The 23,156-nt window shown below is 43.6% G+C and overlaps 1 protein-coding gene across 1 annotated transcript in view; it reads left to right on the plus strand.

The window, feature by feature from the left end:
• The window catches only part of LOC112248411 (RIMS-binding protein 2), a 59,557-nt gene that overhangs the window by 6,217 nt on the left and 30,184 nt on the right, over positions 1-23,156 (plus strand). Inside the window, exons 4-8 of the mRNA XM_042320525.1 lie at positions 3,847-4,057; positions 4,846-5,000; positions 5,523-5,602; positions 6,288-6,397; positions 16,875-17,942. Coding sequence (XP_042176459.1) covers positions 3,847-4,057; positions 4,846-5,000; positions 5,523-5,602; positions 6,288-6,397; positions 16,875-17,942 — 1,624 coding nt within the window. The remainder of the gene's footprint in view (positions 1-3,846; positions 4,058-4,845; positions 5,001-5,522; positions 5,603-6,287; positions 6,398-16,874; positions 17,943-23,156) is intronic.

A 23,156-nucleotide genomic window follows, 5' to 3' on the forward strand; every position in this document is an offset into this window, starting at 1 on the left:
GAGTGTGTGTTTGTGTACGGCTCAGCCTGCCAGTCGGACATGTGTGAGCCCAGGGTCATTTTCTACTGGCTCTGTCTGTGAGACCCTGTTCACTCTGTTGAAGGTTGTGAATGTGGCATGCATAAAGACTAAGGCCAAATGGAATAATAGATTCTTGCCCATGACGATTTTATTTTGATGATTTTTAAAGTCTAAACTGTAACTAGCAGTGCAGAAATAAGAATGGAAGAGTGCTTTTGATATGACACATTAGCTATTGTGTTTTTGTAAATGTGTATTCAGTATATACAAACAGTATTATATCGACATACATCGTTATTGATCATTATATTATTTAAAATGTGTGGTTGTTTATTATTATTATTAACAAATAATTTTGCATGAGTGCCACAGAAAATCTTCTGTTTTGATTTTAAGGTGTATGAGTGTTCATATGTGTAATTGTGCTTAATTTCTTTCCTACGTCTTTTTTTCACTGTGTTATTGGTGTGTGTTTTATGCATATACAGAACCACTTGGACAGCATGCAGGTATTTCAGAATTGTTTTTGTTTACTTGATATTTCCATCTCTGCCTGTACAATACAATATACATCAGGCATATATCCCCCTAGTTTTTGGCTCTTTCAAAGTAAATCATGATGAAATGACATTTCAGAATTGGAAGGGCAATGTTTTGGGGATTCAATTGATAGTCACATTTTAAGCATACACCACACCAAAGTGGCAGTCCATCAAGAGGTCATTTTCATAATCAGATTTTGGCGGGAGATATTGCGTTAGATTTACGGTGCATTCGGAAAGTATTCAGACCCCTTGACTTTTTCCACATTTTGTTAGATTACAGCCTTATTCTGAAATGGATTAAATTAAAAACCTCCCCATGAATCTACACAATTTTAGCAAATTTGTAAAAAATAAAATACATAAAGAGCTTATTTACATAAATATTCAGTCCCTTTGCTATGAGACTCGAAATTGAGCTCAGGTGCGTCTGTTTCCATTGATCATCCTTGAGATGTTTCTTCAACTTGATTGGAATCCACCTGTGGTAAATTCAATTGATTGGACATGATTTGGAAAGTCACACACCTGTCTGTATAAGGTCCTACAGTTGACCAAGCTATGAGGTTGAAGGAATTGTCCGTAGAGCTCAGAGGCAGGATTGTGTCGAGGCACAGATCTGGGGAAGGGTACCTAAAAATGTCAGCAGCATTGAAGGTCCCCAAGAACACACACTCCATCATTCTTAAATGGAAGAAGTTTGGAACCACCAAGACTCTTCTTAGATCTGGCCGCCCAGACTGAGCAATCGGGGGAGAAGAGCCTTGGTCAGGGAGGTAACCAAGAACCCGATGGTCACTCTGACAGAGCTCCAGAGTTCCAATGTGGAGATGGGAGAACCTTCCAGTAGGACAACCATCTCTGCAGCACTCCACCAATCAGGCCTTTATGGAAGAGTGGCCAGACGCTAGCCACTCCTCAGTAAAAGGCACATGACAGCCCACTTGGATTTTGCCAAAAGGCACCTAAAGGACTCTCAGACCATGAGAAAAAGATTATCTGATCTGATGAAACCCAGATTGAACTCTTTGGCCTGAATGCCAAGCGTCACATCTGGAGGAAACCTGGCACCATCCCTACGGTGAAGCATGGTGGTGGCAGAATCCTGCTGTGGGGATGTTTTTCAGCGGCAGGGACTGGGATACTAGTCAGGATCGAGGAACAGATGAACGGAGCAAAGTACAGAGAGATCCTTGCTGAAAATCTGCTCCAGAGCGCTCAGGACCTCAGACTGGGGCGAAGGTTCACCTTCCAACAGGACAACGACCCTAAGCACACAGCCAAGACAACCCAGGAGTGGCTTCGGGACAAGTCTCTGAATGTCCTTGAGTGGCCCGAACATCCCTGAAGAGACCTGAAAATAGCTGTGCAGTAATGCTCCCCATCCAACCTGACAGAGCTTGAGAGGATCTGCAGAGAAGAATGGGAGAAACTCCCCAAATACATGTTTGCCAAACTTGTAGCGTCATACCCAAGAAGAGGTGTGAATACTTATGTAAATGTAATATTTTTTTAAATAAACTTGCAAACATTTCTAAAAGCCTGTTTTTGCTTCGTCGTTGTGGGGTATTGTGTGTAGATTGATGAGGGGGAAAAAACGATTTAATCCATTTTAGAATAAGGTTGTGACGTAACAACATTTGGAAATTGTGAACTGGTCTGATTACTTTCCAAATGCCCTGTATTTTAATTTTGAAACATAAGATTCAAGAGCCAAACAATATCATATACTGAGGTGAAACAATGGCTACTCATTCATTCATTGCTACGGTTTTGTTGTTGTAGCTAGCTGCTGTTCATGATTTCATTTTTATTTAACGTTTATTTAACCTGTCAAGTCAATTAAGAACAAATGATTATTTTCTAAAAAGATGCATAGTTGTATTGTTGTATCTGTGCAGACAGAAACATGTTTCAGTTGTTGAATGTTTGCTTTCCAAAAGCAAGGCTGTCCTATCCACACAATGATGGTTCACACTCGCATCCTCCATTCAGCTCATCATCAATGCATGTGTAGGCATCTACACTCCACTAGGCTCAGAGCCTGCTCTGCTTACTGGGGAAGGGGTTGTCACAGGACACAACAAGACAGAAGGCCTAACTGGGACATAGGAGAGGCCATCAGACAATCGCTCTCATCATCACTAATTTGAGTTATGCCTCCATTTTAGTTATGGCATCATTCTAATGTCTGAGGAATTGTGTTTAGATGCTGGCATAATGGAAACAATTGATGTTATGAGGACATTGTAACCGTTCATTCTGGTTGGAGTTGCATGCAGGGCAGCATGTTTCACAAGGCTACTACAGGACTGGTCTTACACCCAGGGGAGGGCTTTAAGATGGTGAAAGGCTAACCACCCTCTGTGTTAATGCATCAACCCATTGAATCATATGCAGTGATTGCAAATGCTAATCCTCCTCTAACAGCATGTTCACGTGCTGACAAACAATAACTTGTCTGCATGAAAGTCATTCAGCTGAATAAAACGCCACAGACATTAGGCATCACTGCTTTGGGGAAAGTGTGCAGCACATGACATGGTAGTTTCAGCAATGCTCTCAGGGTGGTCTGATGAAGGGGCTGATTTGGGTTTATGTGAAGAGGGGTTGTCTGTCTCCATTTGATGCTTACCACTCAACACTTACTCCTGTCCAAGGGAAGATATTGAGCTGGATACCCCTGGGGTTTCTGCTAGGCCTGCCTATTCTCCCACTGTACCGTAGTCTCTGGGCCAGTGTGGAGAACAGACAGTATTTCACTGTAGAAAGCCAAGGATTTGATTGCATGGTTCTATGATGTTTTAATTGCTGTTGCCCCTCTTTTGTCGGCTTCGTAACTCATGATGATGACTCTTGCCTTTATTTTACTATCTCTGTGCAATGAAGTTGAGGATCATTCCCCGCGCTTTGAACACAGTGCAGTTTTTGGTATGCATACTTCCTCTTGACAAGAGGCTGCTCTATAGAATAATGTGCATTAACTGTAGTCCTGCATGTGATCTGCGTACTGTGACTAGTTTAGGTGTTTATGACTGGACTGTATTTTACCTGATAGGAAATTTAAGGTGTCAACTCCCTTTTCTCTGTAATTTAAAGTCCAATATCTCATCCTACCTAATTTTGTGTGTGTATTTGTACAAATATACAGTATTGGGTTTCAGATTTTCTCTTTCTTTCACTTTATTTCCTTCTGTTACTTTCTTCTCTTTTGTCTCTCTACTTCTTCCTTCCCTTTTCTCCCCCTCTCTGTCGTTCTCTCTCACTCGCTATCTGTCGCCAGGCCAAAGTCCGAGAGCTGGAGGAGAAATGTCGGACACAAAGTGAGCAGTTCAACCTCCTGTCCAAAGAGCTGGAGAAGTTCCGGCTACAGACCGGAAAGTTTGATACCCTTGGCAGTGGCACCGATCCCTTAACCGTGTGTGAATCCCCTGGATCGCCAAACAAATCCCTCTCCCAGCTCTTCAACGGGCTGGCCGCCCCAACAGGGAAAGGTTAGAGGAATCGCGGGAGAGCTTTGTTTTAGCTTGTCTGTGTACATTATGTACGCCAAAGACCACAGCTCAGACAAGAACATTCCTAATAATGTGATTTCAGTCATCTGTGAGCTGTATGTGGACGTTTGAACTGTTTGACAATGGAAGCGGCGGAAAGCTTTAGTCTCGCGAAATGACGCCAAAATACATTTTAAATAAACAATTCAGTATTATGAGGATGGAAAGACAAACGTGCAGCTGCTCCTGAAATTGGAGGTCTGGGAGGCAGTGCTTGTGACGTACGTGGCTCAACATAGAGCAAGTAGCCTAATGGAATAATCAATCAGGGTACTGGATGTACTGGATGACATAGCCTTTTCCACTGCTTGGCACATTCATGTTGTTGACTTAAATAATAATACTGACGTTTACATTGGGCCTGTGCCTGGAATCTAACTCTCCCTCTGATTACATAAGGATCTGTATGTTTTTTAACACTAATGCAATTAGGATGATTATTTTCCTAATTGTTAATGGGTTGTATCCATCTGTTGTTTGTGCTGTTGGTTCTTACAATGTTATCTATGACTTTTAATGGTATCTAATCAAATGAGGTATGGAGGATGATGAAGATGATGAATGGTGATAATAACGATGAATGACGATCACATGATGAAATGGATAAATAATTGTATGTGATATATTGCACTCCATTTTGGACATTAGTGCTACGCACAGATATAAATATGATTTCAGCAGGCGCAGTCATATTTCAGATCTTAGCTCTTCCTTTGTTTTGCCCGCAGGCAATGAGAGTCCGCTGAGCAGATCTGTGATCTCTGAGTTCATCCGACCGCTCCAGATCTGTGGGGACAAGCCGGAGCTCGTGTCTGTAAAGCCAACATTCCTCACCCGCAGCAGCAGCCGGACTGGCAGCTCTCAACGGGCCCTCCTCACTGAGGTGAGTCCTAATAGGTTTCCCTCCCTCCCTCCCTCCCTCCCCCTCCCTCCCTCCCTCCCTCCCCCTCCCCCTCCCTCCCTCCCTCCCCCTCCCTCCCTCCCTCCCCTCTAGCCCTGATTATATAAGCCTAATGAAGATGGACCTAAATAGCTTGATTGCCCTTTCAAAAAACTCCTCAGAAGATGGTAAAGCATTAATTACACTGTTACATAATTACAGCATTTATTACATGATTGCAAAATTGCTTCCTGTTTTGAAAGTGTAAGCTGAAGTCCTACTCAGGTGGAGATGTAGGACTGAGGAAACACAGTGATGCAGAAAGGCCTTTTCACACCCCATCCTATCTGTTTCCTTTTACTCTCCTCTGCTGGGAGGTTTGGCAGGTTTACCAAGTGTGTATAGGATATGTTTATAGGCTCTGCTATCATCCCACTGATTTCCACCATAGAAATGTCCACCATGAAAACAAAAATAAATATAATTTGGTTGTTACATCTCTCAAGGTTGGTTCTCTCTTATCAGATGGACAAAGAACTAAGCTCAAAGACTAGGACCAAGAAGAGGTTCACAGGCAAGGTCCGTCTGTGCATCGCCCGGTACAGGTGAGAGGAGTGAGCAGCTTTGAGATGCCTTACACTACAGTGTTATATTAAAAATGCATCCCTGCACAGCACTTTTCAGAAGTGTTTTCCACCCACATTGTCCCACTGAGGTTTGAACTCACCTCTTAATAATGATGCAGTGCTATGCTCTCACCAAATAAAATGAACTGTCAGCTGAAATAATTGGAATCCCCTAGAACAAAGGCAAATACATGAATGGAACCCAGTGCTGTCCACCCCCACTGTTTTTTTCTATCTCATTTAGCCTGTTGGAAAATTTAGTCTGTTGGAAAATGTTATATTTTATATTAGTTTTTTATTGCAGCACTCAGCAATTCCCCTATCACAGAGTTACACAAGGGTACTGCTACTGCAGTGTTTGTGGCAAAAATTTAACTGTGCTTGGATTTGTTTGGAATTGCTCGGATACTATTTAGCTAGGCTACTGTGCTTTCCCATCACAATGTCATCAAGTTTTGACAGAAGCTAATTGTCGATACACAGTTCCTGATATTGTGTTTAATAATTGTCTCATTTTGATCCTAGGTTTTGAACCTTTTTGAACCTGAATTCATCATCTAGCCTGAGATAATTGGACACATATCCACTTGTGTTTGGTTCAGAGGAGCAACGCAGCGAGTTCATCAGCTTGATTCTATTGTACTCTACTCTTTCTTTCCCCCAGTTATAACCCCTGTAATGGGCCCAATGAGCATCCTGAGGCAGAGCTCCCCCTGGTGGCAGGGAAGTACCTCTACGTGTATGGGACCATGGATGATGACGGCTTCTATGAAGGTGTGATATCTCACTGTGTTTTACCCTCTCTCTCTTAAAAACCAATTCACATGATTTAAAAATAATTATTATTTCAGAGCAGAATGATTGTTGCTGCTAAGAGACAGCATGGATTATGGGATGTATTTACTGTATGGGCATTCGATGAAACGAGGATTAGGCAGTTGTGGATCAATCAGTGCTAATCTGGCTTTTACGATTGTCCTCTCTAGTCTTCACTGTACTTGGAGAGTTGTTGTTTATACTACTTACTGCTTGTCACTGTGAGAGTTGTTAATACTACTTACGACTCGTCACTGTCAGAGCTGTTGTTAATACTACTTACTACTCGTCACTGTGAGAGTTGTTCTTTATACTACTTACTACTCGTCACTGTGAGTTGTTGTTTATATTACTTACTGCTCGTCACTGTGAGAGTTGTTAATACTACTTACTGCTCGTCACTGTGAGTGTTGTTTATACTACTTACTGCTGGTCACTGTGAGAGTTGTTAATACTACTTACTACTCATCACTGTGAGTTGTTGTTTATCCTACTTACTACTCGTCACTGTGAGAGTTGTTGTTTATACTACTTACTGCTTGTCACTGTGAGTGTTGTTAATACTGCTTACTGCTCGTCACTGTGAGAGATGTTGTTTATACTACTTACTGCTCGTCACTGTGAGTGTTGTTAATACTACTTACTGCTCGTCACTGTGAGAGTTGTTGTTTATACTACTTACTACTCGTCACTGTGAGAGTTGTTGTTTATACTACTTACTGCTCGTCACTGTGAGTGTTGTTGTTAATATTACTTACTGCTCGTCACTGTGAGTGTTGTTGTTAACACTAGTTACTGCTCTTCACTATGTGTTGTTAATACTACTTACTGCTCTTCGCTGTGAGTGTTGTTGTTAATACTACTTACTGCTCTTCACTGTGTGTTGTTAATACTACAAACTGCTCATCACTGTGAGTGTTGTTGTTTATACTACTTACTACTCGTCACTGTGAGTTGTTGTTTATACTACTTACAGCTCTTCACTGTGAGTGTTGTTGTTTATACTACTTACTACTCGTCACTGTGAGTTGTTGTTTATACTACTTACTACTCTTCACTGTGAGTGTTGTTGTTTATACTACTTACAGCTCGTCACTGTGAGTTGTTGTTTATACTACTTACTGCTCTTCACTGTGAGTGTTGTTGTTTATACTACTTACAGCTCGTCACTGTGAGTTGTTGTTAATACTACTTACTGCTCTTCACTGTGAGTGTTGTTGTTTATACTACTTACAGCTCGTCACTGTGAGTTGTTGTTTATACTACTTACAGCTCGTCACTGTGAGTTGTTGTTTATACTACTTACTACTCTTCACTGTGAGTGTTGTTGTTTATACTACTTACAGCTCGTCACTGTGAGTTGTTGTTAATACTACTTACTGCTCTTCACTGTGAGTGTTGTTGTTTATACTACTTACAGCTCGTCACTGTGAGTTGTTGTTTATACTACTTACAGCTCGTCACTGTGAGTTGTTGTTTATACTACTTACTACTCGTCACTGTGAGTTGTTGTTTATACTACTTACTACTCGTCACTGTGAGTTGTTGTTTATACTACTTACTACTCGTCACTGTGAGTTGTTATTTATACTACTTACTACTCGTCACTGTGAGGGTTGTTAATACTACTTACTACTCGTCACTGTGAGTTGTTGTTTATACTACTTACTACTCGTCACTGTGAGAGTTGTTGTTTATACTACTTACTACTCGTCACTGTGAGAGTTGTTAATACTACTTACTACTCGTCACAATCAGAGTTGTTGTTTATACTACTTACTATTCGTCACTGTGAGTTGTTGTTTATACTACTTACTGCCCGTCACTGTGAGAGTTGTTGTTTATACTACTTACTACTCGTCACAATCAGAGTTGTTGTTAATACTACGTACTTCTCGTCACTGTGAGTGTTGTTTATACTACTTACTGCTCGTCACTGTGAGTGTTGTTGTTAACACTAGTTACTGCTCTTCACTGTGTGTTGTTAATACTACAAACTGCTCATCACTGTGAAAGTTGTTGTTAATGCTAGTTATTGCTCTTCACTATGTGTTGTTAATACTACTTACTGCTCTTTACTGTGAGTGTTGTTTATACTACTTACTACTCATCACTGTGAGTTGTTGTTTATACTACTTACAGCTCGTCACTGTGAGTTGTTGTTTATACTACTTACTGCTCGTCACTGTGAGAGTTGTTGTTAATACTACTTACTGCTCGTCACTGTGAGAGTTGTTAATACCACTTACTGCTCTTCATTGTGAGTTGTTGTTAATACTACTTACTGCTCGTCACTATGAGAGTTGTTGTTTGTACTACTTACTACTGGTCACTGTGAGTCGTTGTTTATACTACTTACTGCTCGTCACTGTGAGTGTTGTTAATACTACTTACTGCTCTTCGCTGTGAGTGTTGTTGTTAATACTACTTACTGCTCTTCACTGTGTGTTGTTAATACTACAAACTGCTCATCACTGTGAGTGTTGTTGTTTATACTACTTACTACTCGTCACTGTGAGTTGTTGTTTATACTACTTACAGCTCGTCACTGTGAGTTGTTGTTTATACTACTTACAGCTCGTCACTGTGAGTTGTTGTTTATACTACTTACTACTCGTCACTGTGAGTTGTTGTTTATACTACTTACTACTCGTCACTGTGAGTTGTTGTTTATACTACTTACTACTCGTCACTGTGAGAGTTGTTGTTTATACTACTTACTACTCGTCACTGTGAGAGTTGTTAATACTACTTACTACTCGTCACAATCAGAGTTGTTGTTTATACCACTTACTACTCGTCACTGTGAGTTGTTGTTTATACTACTTACTGCCCGTCACTGTGAGTGTTGTTAATACTGCTTACTGCTCGTCACTGTGAGATGTTGTTTATACTACTTACTGCTCGTCACTGTGAGTGTTGTTAATACTACTTACTGCTCTTCGCAGTGAGTGTTGTTGTTAATACTACTTACTGCTCTTCACTGTGTGTTGTTAATACTACAAACTGCTCGTCACTGTGAAAGTTGTTGTTAATGCTAGTTATTGTACTTCACTATGTGTTGTTAATACTACTTACTGCTCGTCACTGTGAGTTGTTGTTTATACTACTTACAGCTCGTCACTGTGAGTTGTTGTTTATACTACTTACTGCTCGTCACTGTGAGAGTTGTTGTTAATACTACTTACTGCTCGTCACTGTGAGAGTTGTTGTTTATACTACTTGCTGCTCATCACTGTGAGAGTTGTTGTTTATACTACTTACTGCTAGTCACTGTGAGTTGTTGTTTATACTACTTACTGCTCGTCACTGTGAGTGTTGTTAATACTGCTTACTGCTCGTCACTGTGAGAGTTGTTAATACTACTTACTGCTCGTCACTGTGAGAGTTGTTGTTTATACTACTTACTGGTCGCCACTGTGAGTGTTGTTGTTAATACTACTTACTGCTCTTCACTGTGTGTTGTTAATACTACTTACTGCTCGTCACTGTGAGAGTTGTTGTTAATACTATTTACTGCTTGTCACTGTGAGAGTTGTTGTTTATACTACTTACTGCTCATACTGTGAGAGTTGTTTATACTACTTACTGCTCGTTACTGTGAGAGTTGTTGTTTATAGTACTTACTACTCGTCACTGTGAGTTGTTGTTTATACTACTTACTACTCATCACTGTGAGAGTTGTTGTTTATACTACTTACTACTCGTCACTGTGAGTTGTTCTTTATACTACTTACAGCTCGTCACTGTGAGTTGTTGTTTATACTACTTACTACTCGTCACTGTGAGTTGTTGTTTATACTACTTACACTGTCACTGTGAGTTGTTGTTTATACTACTTACTGCTCTTCACTATGTGTTGTTAATACTACTTACTGCTCTTCACTGTGAGTGTTGTTGTTAATGCTAGTTATTGCTCTTCACTGTGTGTTGTTAATTATGCTTACTGCTCTTCACTGTGAGTGTTGTTGTTAATACTATGTACTGCTTGTCACTGTGAGAGTTTTTGTTTATACTACTTACTGCTTGTTACTGTGAGAGTTGTTGTTAATACTACTTACTGCTTGTTACTGTGAGAGTTGTTTATACTACTTACTGCTCGTTACTGTGAGAGTTGTTAATACTGCTTACTGCTCTTCACTGTGAGTATTGTTGTTAATATCACTTACTGCTCTTCACTGTGAGTGTTGTTGTTAATGCTAGTTATTGCTCTTCACTGTGTGTTGTTAATTATGCTTACTGCTCTTCACTGTGAGTGTTGTTGTTAATACTATGTACTGCTTGTCACTGTGAGAGTTGTTGTTTATACTACTTACTGCTTGTTACTGTGAGAGTTGTTGTTAATACTACTTACTGCTCGTTACTGTAAGAGTTGTTTATACTACTTACTGCTCGTTACTGTGAATGTGTTTTGTTTGTACTACTTACTGCCTATCACTGTGAGTGTTGCTGTTAATACTACTTACTGCTCGTTACTGTGAGAGTTGTTTATACTACTTACTGCTCGTTACTGTGAGAGTTGTTAATACTGCTTACTGCTCTTCACTGTGAGTATTGTTGTTAATATCACTTACTGCTCGTCACTGTGAGGGTTGTTTATACTACGTACTAGAGGTCGACCGATTAATCGGAATGGACGATTAATTAGGGCCGATTTCAAGTTTTCAAAACAATCGGAAATCGGTGTTTTTGGACACCGATTTGGCAGATTTAAAAATAAATAATTGTACACCTTTATTTAATCTTTATTTAAGTAGATAAGTCAGTTAAGAACACATTCTTATTTTCAATGACGGCATAGGAACGTTGGGTTGACTGCCTCATTCAGGGGCAGAACGACAGATTTTTACCTTGTCAGCTCAGGGGATTCAATCTTGCAACCTTAACTAGTCCAACGCTCTAACAGCTCGTCACTGTGAGAGTTGTTAATACTACTTACTGCTCGTCACTGTGAGTGTTGTTAATACATCTTACTGCTCGTCACTGTGAGAGTTGTTAATACTACTTACAGCTCTAACCACCTGATTACATTGCACTCCACGAGGAGCCTGCCTGTTACGCGAATGCAATAGAAGCCAAGGTAAGTTGCTAGCTAGCATTAAACTTATCTTATAAAAAACAATCAATCAATCATAATCAATAGTTAACTACACATGGTTGATGATATTACTAGTTTATCTAGCTTGTCCTGCTTTGCATATAATCGATGCTGTGCGTATCGTTGCTCCAATGTGTACCTAACCATAAACATCAATGCCTTTCTTAAAATCAATACATAGAAGTATATATTTTTAAACCTGTGTATTTAGCTAAAAGAAATCCAGGTTAGCAGGCAATATTAACCAGGTGAAATTGTGTCACTTCTCTTGCGTTCATTGCACTCAGAGTCAGTGTATATGAAACAGTTTGGGCCGCCTAATTTGCCAGAATTTTACGTAATTATGACATAACATTGAAGGTTGTGCAATGTAACATGAATATTTAGACTTATGGATGCCACCCGTTAGATAAAATACGGAACAGTTCCGTATTTCACTGAAAGAATAAACGTCTTGTTTTCGAGATGATTGTTTCCGGATTCGACCATATTAATGACCTAAGGCTCTAATTTCTGTGTGTTATTATGTTATAACTAAGTTTATGATTTGATAGAGCAGTCTGACTGAGTGGTGGTAGGCACCAGCGGGCTCGTAAGCATTCATTCAAACAGCACTTTAGTGCATTTTGCCAGCAGCTCTTCGCAATTCTTCAAGCATTGAGCTGTTTATGACTTCAAGCTCATTAACTACCGAGATTAGGCTGGTGTAACCGATGTGAAATGGCTAGCTAGTTTGCGGGGTGCGCGCTAATAGTGCTTCAAACATCACTCGCTCTGAGACTTGGAGTGGTTGTTCCCCTTGCTCTGCAAGGGCCACGGCTTTTGTGGAGCGATGGGTAACGCTGCTTCGAGGGTGGCTGCTGTCGATGTGTTCCTGGTTCGAGCCCAGGGAGGAGCGAAGAGAGGGACGGAAGCTATACTGTTACACTAGCAATACTAAAGTGCCTATAAGAACATCGAATAGTCAAAGGTATATGAAATACAAATGGTATAGAGATAAATAGACCTATAATTCCTATAATAACTACAACCTAAAACTTCTTACCTGGGAATTTTGAAGACTCATGTTAAAAGGAACCACCAGCTTTCATATGTTCTCATGTTCTGAGCAATGAACTTAAACGTTAGCTTTTTTACATGGCACATATTGCACTTTGACTTTCCTCTCCAACACTTAGTTTTTGCATTATTTAAACCAAATTGAACATGTTTCATTATTTATTTGAGGCTAAATTGATTTTATTGATGTGTTATATTAAGTTAAAATAAGTGTTCATTCAGTATTGTTGTAATTGTCATTATTACAAATAGATTTTAAGAATCGTCCGATTAATCGGTATCTGCTTTTTTTTGGTCCTCCAATAATCGTTATTGGCGTTGAAACATCATAATCGGTCAACCTCTACTACTTACTGCTCTTCACTGTGAGAGTTGTTAATACTACTTACTGCTCGTCACTGTGAGAGTTGTTAACACTACTTACTGCTTGTCACTGTGAAAGTTGTTGTTAATGCTAGTTATTGCTCTTCACTGTGTGTTGTTAATTATGCTTACTGCTCTTCACTGTGAGTGTTGTTGTTAATACTATGTACTGCTTGTCACTGTGAGAGTTGTTGTTTATACTACTTACTTCGTTAATGTGAGAGTTGTTTATACTACTTACTGCTCGTTACTGTGAGAGTTGTTGTTTATACTACTTACTGCTCGTTACTGTGAGAGTTGTTGTTAATACTACTTACTTCTCGTTACTGTGAGAGTTGTTTATACTACTTACTGCTTGTTACTGTGAGAGTTGTTGTTAATACTACTTACTGCTCGTTACTGTGAGAGTTGTTTATACTACTTACTGCTCGTCACTGTAAGAGTTGTTAATACTACGTACTGCTCGTCACTGTGAGAGTTGTTAACACTACTTACTGCTCGTCACTGTGAGTAGTTGTTTATACTACTTACTGCTCGTCACTGTGAGAGTTGTTGTTAATACTACTTACTGCTCGTCACTGTGAGAGTTGTTAATACCACTTACTGCTCTTCATTGTGAGAGTTGTTAATACTACTTACTGCTCGTCACTGTGAGAGTTGTTAATACTACTTACTGCTCGTTGTAACGCTCAATGAGTGAATGGGTGTGGAGTCAGGCGCAGAGAGCAAAGGATGCTATAACTATTACTACAATAAGTACCCTTAGGTAAAAATACCAGGACAGTGAGAAAACCCAACAAAACACTAACACCTCTCACAAATACAGAAGAACAAGCCCGCACAAACAGAAGCGGGCTAAACAAACTTAAATAACCCCACCCTAACAACCAAACAATGAACAGGTGAAAACAATTAGACAAAACCAAACGAACACGGAACAAAGGATCGATGGCAGCTAGTAGACCGGAGACGACGACCGCCGAGCGCCACCTTGAACAAGAAGGGAAGCCACCTTCGGTAATATTCGTGACAGTACACCCCCCGATGCGCAGCTTCCGCAGCGCGCCGACGCCGGCCTCGGGACGACCCGGGGGCCGAGGCGCAGGGCGATCCGGATGGAGACGATGGAACTCTCTCAACATAGATGGATCCAGAATATCCCCCACTGGGACACAGCACCTCTCCTCCGGACCGTACCCCTCCCAGTCAACGAGGTACTGCAGGCCCCTCACCCGGCGTCTTGAGTCCAGAATAGCTTGTATCGTGTACGCCAGGGACCCCTCGATGTCCAGAGGGGGCGGAGGGACCTCCGGAACCTCACCTGCCTGCATGGGACCAGCTACCACCGGCCTGAGGAGAGACACATGCAACGAGGGGTTAATGCGATAATACGAAGGAAGTAATAATCGATAACAAACCTCATTTATTCTCCTCAGGACTTTAAATGGCCCTACACACTGCGGACTCAGCTTCCGGCAGGGCAAGCGGAGGGGCAGGTTTCGGGTCGAGAGCCAGACCCTGTCCCCCGGTGCAAACACGGGGGCCTCACTGCGGTGACGGTCAGCGCTCCTCTTCTGCCGTCCACTCGCCTGACGTAATGACTCCTGGACGGCCCTCCAGGTCTCCTTAGAGCGCTGCACCCATTCCTCCACCGCAGGATCCATAAGGAATCGATAAGGAACAGACTAATCCACTCCTTATGATTTCCCTGCGTAATCATCTCCAAAGGAATTGTGACCAGCCCTGACCCTAACGGTCGACTATCTAAAGAGTGCACGGGGAAAGGGGGTTCTACCTTAACTAACGGAATCCTCAACCTCTGAGCGAGTCCACGATCTATAAAGTTCCCAGCTGCGCCTGAATCGACTAGCGCCTTATGCTGGAGAGAGGGAACAAACAGGAAACTCTGGTAGAGGAAACAACAGGAAACTCTGGTAGAGTGTGGTGCTGACTCACCTGGGGTAACCGAGGAGTGTTCTGCCTGCCCTCTCGACTCCCAGATGAACTCCTCCAGCACCGACCTGAAGTGTGTCCTCTCCGGCCACAACTGGTACAGGAGGAGCCTCCTCCTCCGATCTCCCTAGATGCGGCCCCTCCTAGCTCCATCGGGATAGGAGCGGGAGGGTCAGGAGGTGGAACTAACAGGACCCTTTCAGAACGTCCGCGAGCAGCTAGCAGATGGTCTAACCGGATCGACAGGTCTATCAGTTCATCCAGGCTTAGCGTAGTGTCCCGACAAGCCAGCTCCCTGCGGACGTCCTCTCTCAGGCTACACTTGTAATGGTCTATCAGGGCCCTGTCGTTCCACCCTGCTCCAGCGGCCAAGGTCCGGAAATCCAGCGCGAAGTCCTGCGCGCTGCTCGTCCCCTGCCGGAGATGGAACAACCTCTCACCCGCCGCTCGGCCCTCCGGAGGGTGATCGGACACGGCCCGGAAATGGCGGGTGAACTCCGGGTAGTTGCCTCTCTCTGAGTCGGGCCCATTCCAGACAGCATTGGCCCACTCCAGGGCTCTACCCGTCAGGCAGGAGACGAGGACACTCACGCTCTCCTCGTCCGAGGGAGCCGGCCGAACGGTGGCCAGGTAGAGCTCTAGTTGTAGCAGAAATTCCTGGCACCCCGCCGCCGCTCCATCGTACTCCCTCGGAGGCGTGATGCGCAGAGCACTGGCACCGGATCCCGCTGGAGGAGATGGTAGAGTTGCTGGTGGGAGGGTAGGTGGGGTAGTAGGGAGACCACTCCTCTCCCAACGGTCCATCCTCTCCATCATTTGATCCATCGCTGATCCGATGCGAAGGAGGATGGACGTGTGATGAAGGACTCTCTCCTCCATCGTGGGGAGAGGGGTGGTCGCTGCTCCTGCTGACTCCATAAGATTGGTGCAGGATTCTGTAACGATCAATGAGTGAATGGGTGTGGAGTCAGGCGCAGAGAGCAAAGGATGCGGGAAAAAACACGCTTTAATGTCCAAAATCAAAAAGAACAAAATAGTTATACCCAACACAGGCATAACTATTACTATAATAAGTACCCTAAAAATACCAGGACAGCGAGAAAACCCAACAAAACACTAACATCTCTCACAAATACAGAAGAACAAGCCCGCACAAACAGAAGCGGGCTAAACAAACTTAAATAACACCACCCTAACAACCAACCAATGAACAGGTGAAAACAATTAGACAAAACCAAACGAACACGGAACAAAGGATCGATGGCAGCTAGTAGACCGGCGACGACGACCGCCGAGCGCCACCTTGAACAAGAAGGGGAGCCACCTTCGGTAATATTCGTGACACTCATCACTGTGAGAGTTGTTAATACTACTTACTGCTCGTCACTGTGAGAGTTGTTAATACTACTTAATGGTTGTCACTGTGAGAGTTGTAGTTAATACTACTTACTGCTCTTCACTGTGAGAGTTGTTTATACTACTTACTGCTCGTCACTCTGAGAGTTGTTAATACTACTTACTGCTCTTCACTGTGAGTGTTGTTGTTAATATTACTTACTGCTCGTCACTGTGAGAGTTGTTAATACTACTTAATGGTTGTCACTGTTGAGTTGCTCTTCACTGTGAGAGTTGTTTATACTACTTACTGCTCGTCACTCTGAGAGTTGTTAATACTACTTACTGCTCTTCACTGTGAGTGTTGTTGTTAATATTACTTACTGCTCGTCACTGTGAGAGTTGTTAATACTACTTAATGGTTGTCACTGTGAGAGTTGTAGTTAATACTACTTACTGCTCTTCACTGTGAGAGTTGTTTATACTACTTACTGCTCGTCACTGTGAGAGTTGTTAATACTACTTACTGCTCTTCACTGTGAGTGTTGTTGTTAATACTACTTACTGCTTTTCACTGTGAGTGTTGTTGTTAATAGTAATACTTACTGCTTTCTCTCTGTTCCTCAGGAGAGCTGCTGGATGGACAGCAGGGACTTGTCCCTTCCAACTTTGTGGACTTTGTTAAGGATGAGAAGATGCCCTCTGCTCAGCATAGGGACGGGGCCAAAGAGTCAGGCTACCTCAGTAGTAACCACAGCAGCCTGGGCTCCACAGGGCTGGGCAGCATGGGCCTGAGCAGCATCAGCAGCCTGCTGTCTGACAGTAAACTGGACCTGGGCCCTAGCCTAGATAGAAACCTGGAGAGAAATCTTGAGAGAAACCTGGGGAGCAACCTCAGTTCCACTCTGGGTTCCACTCACGGTTCCACTCTGGGCAGCCACATGGGTTCCACTCTGGGTTCCACTCACGGTTCCAGTCACGGTTCCACTGGACTGGGTTCCAGTCTGAGCAGCACTCTGACCAGCCTGGGCAGCAGTAGTCTGGGCATGGACTTCCTGGGCTCCATGGGTTCCTGCAGCAATGGGACAGGGACCCTGGATGTCAGCATTGACGAGATTGGTGAAAATATTGTGCCTTACCCTCGCCGTATCAATCTGATCAAACAGCTGGCCAAGAGTGTGATCGTGTGCTGGGACCCTCCGGTGGTGCCGCCCGGCTGGGGCTCCATCAGTGGCTACAACGTCCTGGTGGACAATGAGGTGAGGATGAGCGTGCCCTTCGGGGGCAAGACAAAGTCGCTTATCGAGAAACTTAACCTGGCCACCAATACCTACCGCATCTCGGTACAGAGCATCACAGAGCGGGGCCCGTCTGACGAGCTGCGCTGCACTCTACTAGTGGGGAAGGATGTGGTGGTGGCTCCTTACTATCTGAGGGTAGACAACATCACACAGGTCTCTGCTGAGCTCTCCTGGCAGCCTAGCAACAGCAACTACAGCCACACCATCTTCCTGAACGAGGCTGAGTATGACATGGTGAAGGCAGGGGCCTACAAGTACCAGTTCTTCCAACTGAAGCCCATGACCGTTTACAAGGTGAAGGCTGTGGCGCGGACACACCAGATACCTTGGCAGATGCCCCTGGAGCACAGGGACAAGAGGGAGATCTCTGTGGAGTTCTGCACCCAGCCTGCAGGTCAGCCCACCTACTATCTCTCCTTTTCTCCCACCATTAAAACCAGTGGAGGCTGCTGAGGGGAGGACGGCTCATAATAATGGCTGGAATGGAGTGAATGGAATGTTATCAAACCCATGTAAACCACGTGTTCGATGTGTTTGATATCATTCCATTTATGCCGTTCCAGCCATTGCTATGAGCCGTCCTCCTCTCAGCAGCCTCCACTGGTTAAAACACACACTTAGTCATCAGGTGGCATTTTGCATAATTGTAAATGCTTTCCGGTCTCCCAAAGAGGTGTACTCAGCATAACTGGCCTGGTTGTTTGTCTCTTCAGGGTGCATTGAGCATGCAGTGCAATTGTAGTTAGTTCCTGCTGCTTCTGCTGCCTCTTGTATATCCAGCCTGCACTGCCGTATACATTCACTGTGTTCTCCTGGTTTCAAAACCATTTCTGGCTAAAAAGCCTTTGGCAATTTGGCGTAAACACAGCAATCTATTTACTTTAGCTCTGACAAGTTTTGAGCCCATTATATTTACAACCTTGTACCTGACAGACATCTAAAGGCTCGTTTTCATATTTCTCAGTCACTTTTTTTGATTGCCTTCAAGGATTTGTGTGTGCTGGCTTTGATAAGAGAGGCGCACGCTAAAGATGGAGGGTAAAAAGAAGTGTGATGAATAGACATCCAGGGAGCGTTTGCTGCAGAAGGCTGCATATTATCAGAGGATGCTAGATGCCTAATGTGTGTAAATAGTATGTTCTGTAGCTCTGTGTCACTGGTCTCCCCTGAGACCCCATACAGCTCTACACGCCACGAGAGAGAGAGAGAGAGAGAGAAGGGAGGGAGGGAAGAGAGAGAAAGAGACCGCACAGTCATTACTATACATACAGTCTGCCAGCACCCTTAAACCCACTGGCTGCTAGGTTTAACTTTTCAACCACTTATAAAGAACACTACCAATGATTTCCCTCTGTTGTCTGGACATTAGTAATAAGTGTTAATCAAAAAAAAGAAAATCAATTTGTGTTTAAAATAATGACTTAAGAACAAGCTTGCGAACTCCCAACTGTACATTTACGCAACCTTGAAATGAATTGAGCTGACCTGAATGTACTGACTAGCCCAGCTGTGTGTGAGTGACTGCTTGAGTCTAATGGAAGGGCAGAGGTCAGGAAGAGGTGAGAGGGAGGAGACAGGACAGAACAGGACAGCTGTACTGGGAGCTTTATGTGTTTAGGCAGCAGCAACAGGGAGGGGACTTATCAAGCTCCACCATCACATTGTGAGGTTAAGACAGCATTTGAGATGCTTTCAATTATTGGAAATTGACCTTGTTCCTGTGGATGAAGTCACCAATTACATGACCCACTTCATGCCCTCCGCCTAGCTAGTCCAGTTGACTGGAATATGTTGCTCATGTTGAGAACAAAGATGGTTAGAAATAACTGGATGTATCATGCAACCAAAACATCATACAAGGGTTCAAACAAGGGTTCATACAAGGGTTTGTACAAGGGTTACTCCTACTGGTTTTTCTCTGCATGAATTTTAATAGATGGAAGGGTTTCACTGAGATGATTTAAATGCACATTTGAGCCCTCACTGACACTCATGCTTTATAATATTCATAGTTGAATGACTAAAACAGCTGAGTGCTCAGAATGCTCAGATCATCACTGCTCTGCTCTGCTCTGGTCTTCACTGCTCTGCTCTGCTCTTCACTGCTCTGCTCTGCTCTTCACTGCTCTGCTCTGAACTTCTCTGTTCTGCACTTCACTGCTCTGATCTTCTCTGATTTTCACTGCTTTGCTCTGCTCTTCACTGCTCTGCTCTGCTCTGCTCTTCACTGCTCTGTTCTGCTCTTCACTGCTCTGCTCTGAACTTCACTGCTTTGCTCTGATCTTCTCTGCTCTGCACTTCACTGCTCTGATCTTCTCTGATTTTCACTGCTCTGCTCTGATCTTCTCTGCCTTTCACTGCTCTGCTTTGAACTTCTCTGCTCTGCTCTTCACTGCTCTACTATGACCTTCACTGCTCTGCTCTGATCTTCACTGCTCTGCTATAACCTTCAATGCTCTGCTCTGCTCTTCACTGCTCTGCTCTGACTTTCACTGCTTTACTCTGATCTTCTCTGTTCTGATCTGCTCTTCACTGTTCTGCTCTGATTTTCACTGCTCTTCACTGCTCTGCTCCGCTCTACTCTACTGTGCCCTCTACTCTGCTCAACTCTGCTCTGTTCTCTACTCTGCTCTACTCCACTCTTTACTGCTCTGCTCTTTACTGCTCTGCTCAGAGATAATGCTGAATGGGTGTGTGTATGACTGGGTGCGTGTATGACTGTATGTGTGTGTGTGTGTGTGTGTGTGTGTGTGTGTGTGTGTGTGTGTGTGTGTGTGTGTGTGTGTGTGTGTGTGTGTGTGTGTGTGTGTGTGTGTGTGTGTGTGTGTGTGTGTGTGTGTGTGTCTCTCTGCGGGGCACTGGCAGCTCAGCACAGATGGGTCCTGTTGATTTAGCATGCAGCAGGGCAGAGGTAGAGGGACTGTGAAAACCAACCTTTCTGTCTCTGGCTGTTCTGAGGAATATTTGGACAGAAATCCTGACAGCATGATAATGTTACACCCATAGACATACATATGTAGACATGCTGTAGTGGACACAAACATACACACCATGGGCTATGGTACATACGGTACCCACACCTGAAGAATTACTTATATACATACATACATGCATACATGCATACATTTAAAAATATATATATATATATTTCACCTTTATTTAACCAGGTAGGCCAGTTCTCATTTACAACTGTGACCTGGCCAAGATAAAGCAAAGCAGTGTGACACAACACAACAACACATAAACAAATGTACAGTCAATAACACAATAGAAAATTCTATATACAGTGTGTGCAAATGGCGTAAGGAGGTAAGGCAATAAATAAGCCAGAGTAGAGAAGTAATTACAATTTAGCAAGTTAACACTGGAGTGATAGATGTGCAGATGATGATGTGCAAGTAGAAATACTGGAAATACTGGTGTGCAAAAGAGCAAACAAGTAAATAAAACAATATGGGGATGAGGTAGGTAGTTGGATGGGCTATTTACAGATGGGTTGTGTACAGCTGCAGCGATCGATAAGCTGCACAGATAGCTGATGCTTGAAGTTAGTGAGGGAGATATAAGTCTCCAACGTCAGTGATTTTTGCAATTCTTTCCAGTCATTGGTAGTAGAGAACTGGAAGGAAAGGCGGCCAAAGGAGGTGTTGGCTTTGAGGATGACCAGTGAGATATACCTGCTGGAGCGCCTGCTACGCGTGGGTGTTGTTATAGTGACCAGTGAGCTGAGATAAGGCGGAGCTTTACCTAGCAGAGACTTATAGATGACATGGAGCCAGTGGGTCTGGCGGCGAATATGTAGCGAGGGCCAGCCGACGAGAGCATACAGGTCGCAGTGGTGGGTGGTATATGGGGCTTTGGTGACAAAACAGATGGCACTGTGATAGACTGCATCCAGTTTGCTGAGTAGAGTGTTGGAGGCTATTTTGTAAATGACATCGCCAAAGTTGAGGATTGGTCAGTTTTACGAGGGTAAAATGTTTGTATGTATGTTTGGCAGCGTGAGTGAAGGAGGCTTTGTTGCGAAATAGGAAGCCAATTCTAGATTTCATTTTGGATCGGAGATGTTTAATGTGAGTCTGGAAGGAGAGTTTCCAGTCTAGCCAGACACCTAGGTATTTGTAGTTGTCCACATATTCGAAGTCAGAATCGTCCAGAGTAGTGATGCTAGTCGGGCGGGCGGGTGTGGCCAGCGATCGGTTGAAGAGCATGCATTTAGTTTGTGGTGTTGTATGGTATTGAACTCGTTTGGAGGTTTGTTAACACCGTGAAGGGCCAGAAGTATACAGAATGGTGTCGTCTGTGTAGAGGTGGATCAAGGAATCACCTGCAGCAAGAGCGACATCGTTGATATATACAGAAAAAAGAGTCGGCCCGAGAATTGAACCCTGTGGTACCACCATAGAGACTGACAGAGGTCTGGACAACAGGCCCTCCGATTTGACACACTGAACTATGTCTGAGAGGTAGTTGGTGAACCAGGCGAGGCAGTCATTTGAGAAACCAAGGCTGTTCAGTCTGCCGATAAGAATGTGGTGATTGACAGAGTCGAAAGCCTTTTATCCACGGCGGTTATGATATCGTTTAGTACCTTGAGCGTGGCTGAGGTGCACCCGTGACCAGCTCGGAAACCGGATTGCACAGCGGAGAAGGTACAGAGAAATGGTCAGTGATCTGTTTGTTAACTTGGCTTTCGAAGATTTTAGAAAGGCAGGGCAGGATGGATATAGTTCTGTAACAGTTTGGGTCTAGAGTGTCTCCCCCTTTGAAGAGGGGGATGACCGTGGCAGCTTTCCAATCTTTAGTAATCTCAGACGAAACGAAAGAGAGGTTGAACAGACTGGTAATAGGGGTTGCAACAATGGCGGCGGATAATTTTAGAAAGAGAGGGTCCAGATTGTCTAGCCCAGCTGATTTGTACGGGTCCAGGTTTTGCAGCTCTTTCAGAACATCTACTATCTGGCTTTGGGAGAAGGAGAAGCTGGGGAGGCTTGGGCAAGTAGCTGCAGGGCAAGTAGCTGCAGGGGATGCAGAGCAGTTGGCTGGGGTTGGGGTAATCAGGAGGAAAGCATGGCCAGCCGTAGAGAAATGCTTATTTAAATTCGAGATTTTCGTGGATTTATCGGTGGTGACAGTGTTTCCCAACCTCAGTGCAGTGGGCAGCTGGGAGGAGGTGCTCCTATTCTCCATGGACTTTACAGTGTCCCAAAACTTTTTGGAGTTACAGGATGCAAATTTCTGTTTGAAAAAGGTAGCCTTTGCTTTCCTAACTGACTGTGTGTATTGGTTCCTGACTTCCCTAAAAAGTTGCATATCGCGGGGACTATTCAATGCTAGTGCAGTCCGCCACAGGATGTTTTTGTGCTGGTGTAACAGTATAGCTTCTGTCCCTCTCCTCTCCTCGAACCAGGGACCCTCTGAACACAGACAACAGTCACCCTCAAAGCATCGATACCCATTTCGCCACAAAAGCCACGGCCCTTGCAGAGCAAGGGGAACAACTACTTCAAGGTCTCAGAGCGATTGACAGCACCAATTGAAACGCTATTAGCGCGAACCCCGCTAACTGGCTAGCCATTTCACATCCGTTACACTCACCCCCTTTTGA

Source organism: Oncorhynchus tshawytscha, linkage group LG04 (genome assembly GCF_018296145.1).
Source record: "Oncorhynchus tshawytscha isolate Ot180627B linkage group LG04, Otsh_v2.0, whole genome shotgun sequence".
Lineage (NCBI taxonomy): Eukaryota > Metazoa > Chordata > Actinopteri > Salmoniformes > Salmonidae > Oncorhynchus > Oncorhynchus tshawytscha.